The sequence below is a fragment of the Leucoraja erinacea genome, chromosome 39 (genome assembly GCF_028641065.1).
Source record: "Leucoraja erinacea ecotype New England chromosome 39, Leri_hhj_1, whole genome shotgun sequence".
NCBI lineage: Eukaryota > Metazoa > Chordata > Chondrichthyes > Rajiformes > Rajidae > Leucoraja > Leucoraja erinaceus.
The window spans coordinates 4648998-4660258 of NC_073415.1; the positions used below are offsets into that span (position 1 = coordinate 4648998).

The 11261-nt window shown below is 47.4% G+C and overlaps 1 protein-coding gene across 2 annotated transcripts; it reads right to left on the bottom strand.

Annotated features, from left to right (window-relative positions):
* Nucleotides 1-2921: 2921 nt before the first annotated feature.
* nfil3-6 (nuclear factor, interleukin 3 regulated, member 6) lies at nt 2922-7387 on the bottom strand. 2 transcript variants are annotated; one of them, XM_055663886.1, is made up of 2 exons: nt 7166-7387; nt 2922-4378 (listed from the first exon to the last, which is right to left on the bottom strand). In XM_055663886.1, exon 2 carries the CDS (start codon nt 4290-4292, stop codon nt 3066-3068), a length of 1227 nt encoding a protein of 408 aa, XP_055519861.1. In that variant the 5' UTR covers nt 4293-4378; nt 7166-7387; the 3' UTR covers nt 2922-3065. The 2 variants fall into 2 exon arrangements, with proteins under 2 accessions (XP_055519861.1, XP_055519862.1); XM_055663887.1 differs by having other exon boundaries at nt 7070-7387.
* Between the last annotated feature and the right edge of the window lie 3874 nt (nt 7388-11261).

Consider the following 11261-nt stretch of genomic DNA (forward strand, 5'->3'; position numbering starts at 1 on the left):
AACAAGGTTTTGTACATTTCGTAATGTTTGCTCAGCATAGAAGAAGAAAAGCAGTTTGTGTTGGAGGGAACTGCAGATGCTGGTTTACACCGAAGATAGACACAAAATGCTGGAGTAACTCTGTGGGACAGGCAGCATCTCTGGAGAGAAGATCAGCTTTGGAAAGACTGTAGTCACTGCTGGCTGATGTGTGGGCTGTGGGCTCCCTCTTCTGGTGAAGTGAGGTACTGGCCATAGATACATGCCAGAGTCCCATTGAGCTAATTCACCCTGTTCCCGCTTACTATCCAGTTATGTACAGAGAGATGTTGGGGTGCAAATCCCAGACCCATACAAGAAAGGGGGCAGGAGAATGGGCTGATCAAATGGCAGAGCAGAATAGATGGGCCGAATGGCCTAATTCTGCTCCCATATCATCGTGAATATCTCTGAAGATCTTTCCTGGTCCGAGAACACTGATGCAATTATTAAGAAAGCTCATCAGCGCCTCTACTTCCTGAGATGATTACGGAGAGTCAGGTTTGTCAAGGAGGACTCTCTCTAACTTCTACAGGTGCACAGTAGAGAGCATGCTGACCGGTTGCATCGTGGCTTGGTTCGGCAACTTGAGCGCCCTGGAGCGGAAAGGCCTACAAAAAGTAGTAAACACTGCCCAGTCCATCATCGGCTCTGACCTCCCTTCCATCGAGGGGATCTATCGCAGTCGCTGCCTCAAAAAGGCTGGCAGCATCATCAAAGACCCACACCATCCTGCCCACACACTCATCTCCCTGCTACCTTCAGGTAGAATGTACAGGAGCCTGAAGACTGCAACGACCAGGTTCAGGAATAGCTACTTCCCCACAGCCATCAGGTTATTAAACTCAGCTCGGACAAAACTCTGAACATTAATAGCCCATTATCTGTTTATTTGCACTTTTTATCAGTTTATTTATTCATGTGTGTATATATTTATACAATGGTGTATGGACACACTGATCTGTTCTGTATTCATGCCTACTATGTTCTGTTGTGCTGAAGCAAAGCAGGAATGTCATTGTCCTATACAGGGACACATGACAATAAACTCTCTTGAACTCTTAGTTGAGTTTTAGTTTAGAGATACAGCGTGGAAATGGGACCTTCAGCCCATCTAGCCCATCCAGCCCATGCTGGCCAACGATCACCTGTACACAATCTACCCTACACACTAGGGACAACTTATAGAGGCCAGTTAACCTGCAAATCTGCATGAATTATGGAATGAATTATAAAAGTAGGAACCCCCTGAATGTGCCCACACAAGTGGACAAGAAATAGTTCGGTATCCATGTCTTCATCGGTCAGGACATTAAAGTCAGGATGTCATGATGCAGGTCTATAGGACCCGAGAAACGCACCTTATAGAATATGTGCAAATTGTGGAAAATCTAAATGGATTACACGAATAACCCAATGATATCAACACTGAATTCCCCAATTTGAAGTATTATTATCATTGTTGGAAACATTAGCGATGTAGTGGTGCTGGTTTCCGACAGGCACGGTGACAGATGCACCACACATCTGTCCTCCATACAGCTGTTATTAACCTACAACCCTCCATACCCACTCCCTCCCTTTCCCCACCTCTGTTCCCTGTTCCCTATCTGGATGCACACCCATTTCTCTCACAATCCCGCCCACCGTTCCCCTTCCCCCTGTTCTCTTCCACCTCTATTCCTTCCTCCAGCCTCACATTTCATCCCTCCTCCCAACTCATCTGACGGACTTTTATCTTTTCATCTCGAGCCTTTGTCCACCCATCTGTCCATCCCCCCACCACCTCCCTCACCCGTATCCACCTATCGCTTGCCAGGCTATGTCCCATCCCCAGCTTTTTCCCTCCTCCTATAATCTGTTTGAAGGAGGGTCTTGACCCGAAACGTCACCTATCCATGTTTTTTCTGAATGTGCTCCAGCAGTTTGTATCTTATGTCTAAGTGACTTATTCTACTCTCGGAGGTATTGGATTTTTCCCAAATATAATGTTTTTGTCCTTGTAATTTTTCCTTGTGTGTTTCAATATGAAAATGTAACTTTGTTGTGATTGCTGTTTGAAATGGCTTTAACCCTCACCTTGTTGAGCAGACCAGTGTTATATCATTGTTAACCCATGCTCTGCTAAACAGACTTTTATTTCACGTGCACCAAAGCTATGTTGAGAAGAAGGGTCTACGGGTCGCAGCGGTAGAGTTAAACATAGAAACATAGAAATTAGGTGCAGGAGTAGGCCATTCGGCCCTTCGAGCCTGCACCGCCATTCAATATGATCATGGCTGATCATCCAACTCAGGATCCTGTACCTGCCTTCTCTCCATAACCCCTGATCCCTTTAGCCACAAGGGCCACTTCTAACTCCCTCTTAAATATAGCCAATGAACTGTGGCCTCAACTACCTTCTGCGGCAGAGAATTCCACAGATTCACCACTCTCTGTGTGAAAAATGTTTTTCTCATCTTGGTCCTAAAAGATTTCCCCCTTATCCATAAACTGTGTGTGACCCCTTGTTCTGGACTTCCCCAACATCGGGAACAATCTTCCTGCATCTAGCCTGTCCAACCCCTTAAGAATTTTGTAAGTTTCTAAAAGATCCCCCCTCAATCTTCTAAATTCTAGCGAGTACAAGCCGAGTCTATCCAGTCTTTCTTCATATGAAAGTCCTGACATTCCAGGAATCAGTCTGGTACGTGCGGGTTTGTAGGTTAATTGTCCCTCTGTAAATTGCCCCCCTAGTGTGTCGGGAGTGGATGAGAAAGTGGGATAACATGGAACTAGTGTGAACGGGTGATCGATGGTCGGCATGGATGGGCTGAAGGGCCCGTTTCCACGCTGTATCACTAAACTAAACTAAACGAATTACTAAACGGTTCGAAAGAATTGATTACGACACCAATGAGTGATTCGAAAATAAAGTAAAAATATATTTATACACATTTGAAATCCAGTCACAATAAATATTTGCACGACCTCAGTTTTATCCGAATAATTTAACCAGTGAGCAGGGAGCCGAACACATTTACATGAGTTACAAATGTTGAAATGGATTAATTGGAACCAGTGCATCTTTGTTGGGAAAAGATCTTCTTGAGTTGTTCGACTTCTGCGGAGAGTGAGGCAAGCTGGTTCCTGAGGACATTGTTTTCGGACCTGAATGAGGAGTCAACCTTTGGAGAGGTGTTTGTGTGGTCTGAGGGTGCATGGGGGGTTTTGGCCTGTGCAGCTTCCTGATGGTACCTGTTGTTGATGGGTGCTCTGCTCTCGTCTGATGGGAACCCGCCATGGGGCTTCCAGGCAGGCGAGACCAAACTGGAGGCAGGGAGGTGAGGCGTGGAGGAGTTGGTGCAATAGCCTGGCCCTTGCTCCCGTCCCTGTTGTTCACAGACAGTTCTGTTGCCCACTGACGTCTGAAACATCTCCTCCACCCCGGCCCCCATCTTAAACCGCAGCTTATGGGGCAGACAGCGAACCAACTCCATCAGCTCCTGGGACCTGGTGGGCTTCACATTCTCTCCCCCTCTACCCAGGTCAGCCTCTCCGTCGCTGTGGGAGGAGAGCGGACCCTCCAGGTGGTAGTCCCGGCTGGGGGAGAACTTGCCCTGGTCACTCAGGTGGTCCTCGAAGAAGACTGGGCTTCCCACGTTGGAGCTTCCGGGGGTGGAGATGCCCGAGTCCTCGGATACAACGGCGGACTCCTGTTGCTCCACCCCAAGGCTGCTCGCCAACGGCTGGCCGTGTGCGGGGAAGACCTTGCAGCGTGTGACGTAGCCCGCCTCGGGCCCGGGCTGGAAGGGCGAGCGGATGTCGGTCATGCAGCAGAGGGGGGGTGCCATCATCTCCGTGGGGTCCTTGATGAGGCCAAACCTGAACTTGAGGGCCAAGAGTTCGGCCTTCAGCCTCCCGTTCTCCTCCAGCAGGCCGATCACTCTCCGTTCCAGGACCATGTCGTTGACGCGCCGTTTCTCCCGGGACCTCTTGGCCGCCTCGTTGTTCTTCTTGCGCTTGTCCCAGTAGCTGCTGTCCTTCTTCTCATCCGGGGTGAACTCACGCTTCCTGCGGTTGGCGGCAGCGATGGCGTCTGTGGGTTTGGCCGGCATGGTGCCCAGCAGGGACCTGGCCAGCAGGCTGTTGGTAGTGAGCAGGGACACTGCTTCCTCCGTGAAGGACATCCCTGGGGTGCCCGCCTCCAGTGGGCGAGGAGAGGGGGCGCCATCGTCCCTCCGTCCTCGTCCTCTTCCTCCCTCCAGGCACGGCTTAGTGGCTGAAATGTCCATCCCAACTGACCAAATTGACCAGTGAATTGGCCTCCACTGACCAAACCTCTTGCCTCCGCTACAGGGCTCAACCAGGAACAGACGACCTGTTGCAACAACAAATGGGAAAATCATTTATTACAACATTGATTGTGGATGCAGCCCAGTGCACCACACAGACCACACTCCCCACTCCCCACCATTGATCAGTCTGAATGCATTTTGTTGTCTAATGCATTTCGTTGTCTCTGTACTGTACACTGACAATGACAATTAAATTGAATCTGAATCTGAAGAAGGGTTTCGGCCCAAAAAACGTTACCTATCTCCTTTGCTCCATAGATGCTGCTGCACCCGCTGAGTTTCTCCAGCATTTTTGTGTGCCCACCATTGACTCCATCTACACTTCACGCTGCCTCGGTAAAGCAGCCAACATAATCAAGGACTTGTCCCGCCCCAGTCATTCCTTCTGCTCCCCGCTCCCAACTCAGCGGGTGCAGCAGCATTTATGGAGCGAAGGAAATAGGCAACGTTTCGGGCAAAACAGCTTCTTCCCCTCTGTTATTAGGTTTCTCCCATAAGCTACGGCACTGTCTGATTCACCTCTACCCCATTGCAGACATTGGACTTTGTCTCTGGAACTTCAATGCTGAGAACTATATTCAGCACTCTGTGCCTTCCTCTTTGCTCTGCCTGTTGTACTTGAGTTCGACTTGTTTGTATAGATGTATAGTGTTATTTGGTTTGATTGGATAACATGCACATCAAAGATTTTCACAGTTCACCGGTACACAAGACAATAATAAAATCTGAAGAAGGGTCCCAACCCGAAACATAGGTGCAGGAGGAGGCCATTCGGCCCTTCGAGCTAGCACCACCATTCATTGTGATCATGGCTGATCATCCACAATCAGTAACCCGTGCCTGCCTTCTCCCCATACCCCTTGATTCTGCTAGCCCCAAGAGCTCTATCTAACTCTCTCTTACATTCATCCAGTGAATTGGCCTCCACTTCCCTCTGTGGCAGAGAATTCCACAAATTCACAACTCTCACTGAGTGAAAAAGTTTTTTCTCATCTCAGTTTTAAATGACCTCCCCTTGATTCTTAGACTGTGTGGCCCCTGGTTCTGGACTCTCCCAACATTGGGAACATTTTTCCTGCATCTAGCTTGTCCAGTCCTTCTATAAGATTGCCTCTCATCCTTCTAAACTGCAGTGAATACAAGCCCAGTCTTTACAATATTTCCTCATATGACAGTCCCGCCATCCCGAGGATTAACCTTGTGAACCTACGCTGCACTGCCTCAATAGCAAGGATGTTCTTTCTCAAATTAGGAGACCAAAACGCACACAATAGTCCAGATGTGGTCTCACCAGGGCAGAAGGACCTCTTTCTCCTAAACTCAAATCCTCTCATTATGAAGGCCAACATGCCATTAGCTTTCTTCACTGCCTGCTGTACCTGCATGTTTACTTACAGTGACTGGTGTACAAGGCCACCCAGGTCTCGTTGCACTTCCCCTTTTCCAAATTGACACAATTGAGATAATAATCTCCCTCCTTGTTCTTGCTGCCAAAGAGGATAACCTCACATTTATCTACATTATATTGCATCTGCCATGCATCTGCACACTCACCCAACCTGTCCAAATCACCCTGCAACCTCCTAGCATCCTCTTCGCAGTTCACACTGCCACCCAGCTTCATCTGCAAATTGGCTAGTGTTCCTTTTAATTCCATCATCTCAATCATTAATATATATTGTAAATAGTTGCAGTCCCAGCACCGAGCCTTGCGGTACCCCACTTGCCACTGCCTGCCATTCTGAAAGGGCCCCGTTTATTCCTACTCTTCGTTTCCTATTACACTCAGCGAGACAGGCAGCATCTCTGGAGAGAAGGAATAGGTGACGTTCCGTGTCGAGACCCTTATTCAGACCACAGAATGCCGTTACAGCTACAGAGAAATTGCAAGTAAAAAAAGTGCAAGCACGGTAGATTGGAAGATTGAGAATACATCCTCAGAAAATAAAAAGTTTTCTTTAGCAGGAAAAGCTGTCCTTAAATCTAATGATAGGTGCTTTCAAACTTCTGGGGAAAAAAAACTGCCTGATTTGCAGTGTTTCCAGCACTTCCTGTTTTTAAAATTATTAAAAATGTTAATTACATATCAGGCACAACTAATGTCACAGTGAATTAGACCAAAAGATAATTAACAAGGGTTAATGTGAACGATCGTCTAAGATTAAAATTAAGAATTTAAAAATAAATTAAGATTAAAACTGTCTTAATGTATTTGTGTGAATTACTCTAACATTCTAATATTCACTCTAACAAATGTCCCATTACTGTATAATATCCATTAATCTACCTACCCTAATACAGTACAATATTTATATGTATGTACTATTATGTATATAACATCTGATTCTGATATTTATGTGTGTGTTAAATTTAATCTAATTTTGATTTTCATTTTGATTTTCACTCCGGATGATTGATGTAATTCCTATTTTAATTTACATTAAGAATCCCAGCAGATTCCAGTCGTTAGCTGTTGAACTACTAGGAGTGGTGTGTGTATGAGCCGGTGGCAGCGACTACTGCACCGGGAGCGGGGTTCGAACCCGCGGCCACTTGTAACTGATGCTGACTGCGGCTTTTCTCCAGCCCTGACCTGACCGCCCCACCATATCCCCAGCACTCAACCCGTGTTAGAACCCTCCACACGCCTTCAATCCAATTTAAAATCGCCTCCCCCACACCTAAATATAACCCATTTAAAATCCCAAGCTTACTCCGAGGTTAATTTCGACTTGGTTTCTCCCTGCTCCACGTTGAATCATTCTCCCAGCCCCTGATTTCAACGCCCAGACAGAGAAAGGGAAACTCACAAGAGCGCTCGCAGCCTTCCTCCACCGCTAATGGCTCTGCCCGCCAGCGAGGGAAGTATCTCCAATCTCCTCAGTTCCAAGTATAAGTTGCCCCCTTCCTCGAAAGCAGATTTTTGTTTGGTCAGCAGAGTTATCTAAACTGTTGCAATACTTTTTTTGTTGTTACCCAATCGTAAGAGGAACTCCTCCCACGATTGCTAGACCCGTCTCTCTCTCTCTCTCCCTCCCTCCCTGACTATTTCTCTGGTTCACTCCCACTCACGTCTCATTCTCAGCTCTTTCTGTTTACTACGCTGCTCTGAAAGGGAACCTGTTCAGGCCACTCCTTCCAAACTCAATCTCCTAAAAAAAACTAGTAAAAAAACACAAGGTACACAAAATTGCTGGAGAAACTCAGCGGGTGCAGCAGCATCTATGGAGCGAAGGAAATAGGCAACGTTTCGGGCCGAAACCCTTCCATTGATTTGTGGAATAGCCCAGCATGTTTTTAAGGCTGAGATAGATAGGCATACAAAAATGCTGGAGAAACTCAGCGGGTGCAGCAGCATCTATGGAGCGAAGGAAATAGGCAACGTTTCGTCCCGAAACGTTGCCTATTTCCTTTGCTCCATAGATGCTGCTGCACCCGCTGAGTTTCTCCAGCGTTTTTGTCTACCTTCGATTTTCCAGCATCTGCAGTTCCTTCTTAAACATAGATTGAACATTCATGATTAGTACGGGTGTCGGGGGGTTATGGGGAGAAGGCAGGCGAATGGAGTTAGGAGGGAGAGATAGATCAGCCATGATTGAATGGTGGAGTAGACTTGATGGGCCGAATGGCCTAATTCTGCTCCTATCACTTCTGCTTTTGTGTGGCGTGCACAGCCTAAAGTTGTTGGACAACTTGTTCTATTTGATCTTCCGTTTGACCACGTCGGGCTGATTGCATTAGTCGACACGTGAAGGTTGCAATCTTCCACCCCGCGGTCCTGTCACTTATGATCTCACAGTGCCCTCCATAATGTTTGGGACAAAGACCCGTCATTTATTTATTTGCCTCTGTACTCCACAATTTGAGATTTGTAATAGAAAAAAAAATCACATGTGCTTAAAGTGCACATTGTCAGATTTTATTGAAGGGTATTTTGATACATTTTGGTTTCACCATGTAGAAATTACAGCTGTGTTTATACATAGTGTCCCCCCATTTCAGGGCACCATAATGTTTGGGACACAGGGCGTCACAGGCATTTATAATTGCCCGGGTGTGTTTAAATACCTCCTTAATGCAGGTATAAGAGAGCTCTCAGCACCTAGTCTTTCCTCCAGTCTTTCCATCACCTTTGGAAACTTTTATTGTTGTCGATCAACATGGGGACCAAAGTTGTGCCAATGAAAGTCATAGAAGCCATTATGAGACTGAGAAACAAGAATAAAACGGTTAGAGACATCAGCCAAACCTTGGGCTTACCAAAATCAACTGTCCCAAACATTATGGTGCCCTGAAATGCAGCCTGAAGAAGGGTTTCGGCCCGAAACGTCGCCTATTTCCTTCGCTCCATAGATGCTGCTGCACCCGCTGAGTTTCTCCAGCAATTTTGTGTACCTGTCCCAAACATTATGGTGCCCTGTGGAACGGGTTTAGAGATTTAGGAGGAAGGTGCCAGGACTCTAGGGCCTGAGCTACAGGGAGAGATTGGGCAGCCACAACTTTATTCTATTTGCAAAGATCTGAGGGGGAATTTCTTTAGTCAGAGGGTGGTGGATGTGTGGAATTCATTGCCTCGAAAGGCTGTGGAGCCCAAGTCAATGGATATTTGTAATGTGTAGATAGATAGATTTGTGATTACTACGGGTGTCAGGGGTTATGGGGAGAAAGCAAGAGGAAGGGGTAAAGAGGGAGAGATAGATAGATCAGCCATGAGTGAATGGCAGAGTAGACATGATGGGCCGAATGGCCTAATTCTGCTCCTATCACATAAACTTATGGAAGTATGTTCCCGATGTTGGGGGAGTCCAAAACCAGGGGCCACAGTTTAAGAATAAGGGGTAAGCCATTCAGAACGGAGACGAGGAAACACTTTTTCTCACAGAGAGTGGTGAGTCTGTGGAATTCTCTGCCTCAGGTGGAGGCCGGTTCTCTGGATGCTTTCAAGAGAGAGCTGGATAGGGCTCTTAAAAATAGCGGAGTCAGGGGATATGGGGAGAAGGCAGGAACGGGGTACTGATTGGGGATGATCAGCCATGATCACATTGAATGGCGGTGCTGGCTCGAAGGGCCGAATGGCCTACTCCTGCACCTATTGTCTATTGTCTATGAGTTGTGTTGTGAGATGAATAAACTGTAGTTGTTTCTTTGCTGTATCTTTCAATCAGTTAATATTCCCTCAAACAATCGGGTTGTCCATAAAAATGTGGTGTTTGTTGCCCAGGGAAGGCCTGTACACATTTATTTTGTTAAATAGCCTCAGTACTGACCCCTGCCAAGCTCATCCGCACACTTCCCTTCTGTTGAAACACCAAACCTTTCAGTACGACTCAGTTTCCTGTAACTGTGCCGATGTTCTGTAAATGCTGCTACATCCCCTTTTACTCCATGGTCTTGTCTCCAGTTGACAAGTCGAGTGTGTTGCAATTTGCTGCACACCTCTCAGAAATCCAAACATAGAACGGTGACCACACTTCCCTTGCCAAACATCTCTGACACCTCATCAAAAAAAACTCCAGCAAACTAGTTCAATGAGATTTATCTTTAACAAATCCAAATATGATGTCTATTATCAAGTCGTACTTATTCAACCGATTATTAGCTTAGCTTACAGTAGATTAGAGGTACAGCATGTAGTGACTGGGTTTAAACTGATGCTAAACACAAACTGCTGGAGTAACACAGAGGGTCTCTCCAAGACAGACAGACGTGAAGCTCACCGTTTGACCTGTTTTTACAAAATGTTAAATGGTCAGCTCGACATAGACTACAAGACCTACACCAAACCCAAACCAACTAGGAGCAGATGAGGGAATTCGATCCAATTTGTGATCCCAGCTACAAAGACAGATGTGTACAGCAATTCGTTCTTCCCCCGCACACACAATTAAAGCATGGAATAATCTCCACCCAACTATAGTTACCCAACCAGATGCAACCAGAAGGCCCAGCCCGAGGGAGGAACGGCACTCCCGCTGGAGTGGCCCAGCCCGAGGGAGGAACGGCACTCCCCCTGGAGTGGCCCAGCCCGAGGGAGGAACGGCACTCCCGCTGGAGTGGCCCAGCCCGAGGGAGGAACGGCACTCCCGTCGGAGTGGCCCAGCCCGAGGGAGGAACGGTACTCACGTGAGGGCGATCCGGTCCGGGGGCTGGGACGGTGCTCCGGTGGCTGGGACGACGTTCTGGCGGCGGTGTCCAGAGTCCTGGGTTCAGCCGCGGGCCGGCGGCTGCGTGTGCTGGACTGGAGGTGCGGCGGCTTCGACCACCCCGGGCCGCAGTGTTTGAACCGACCCGTTCGCGGGGTTCGGTGAGCTGCGGGACTGTTTATACCATTGCCCGGTGGGGAATCGCCTCAGCGCAGAGGGAGAAGAGGGAGAGACTGCAACCCTAAGATTTTTGCCTCCACCACAGTGAGGAGGTGTTTGGAGGACTCACTGTGGTGGAAGTTAATTTGTGTTTATTGTTGTTATTATTGTATCATTGTATGTATGACTGCAGGCACAAAATTTCGTTCAGACTGTAAGGTCTGAATGACAATAAAGGAAATTCAATTCAATTCAACTAAATTTAAAGTAGCTCTTTCTTCCCAATAACCCTTTCTGGCTTAAGCCCTCCCTCCACCACCTCCAGTTTAAATTCCATTTGGAATATTTTTGGAGGACCAAGAAACCAAGAACCAAGGTCAGGTAGCCATCTCTGGAGAAAAAGGATGGGTGATGTTTCGAGTGGGGACCCTTCGTCAGATGGCCCTCCGAATTGGCCAACTAACTAGGCCCACCGAGTCCATGCCGACCATCGATCACCTGTTCCCACACTAGTTCTATGTTATCACATTTTCTCATCTGATCACTACTCACTAGGGGGCAATTTACAGAGGGCCAATTAACCTGCAAACCCACACGTCTTTAG

What these genes read in the sequence shown, in the direction of transcription:
- nfil3-6 (XM_055663886.1), bottom strand. Translation starts at nt 4,292, where the DNA reads ATGGACATTTCAGCCACTAAGCCGTGCCTGGAGGGAGGAAGAGGACGA.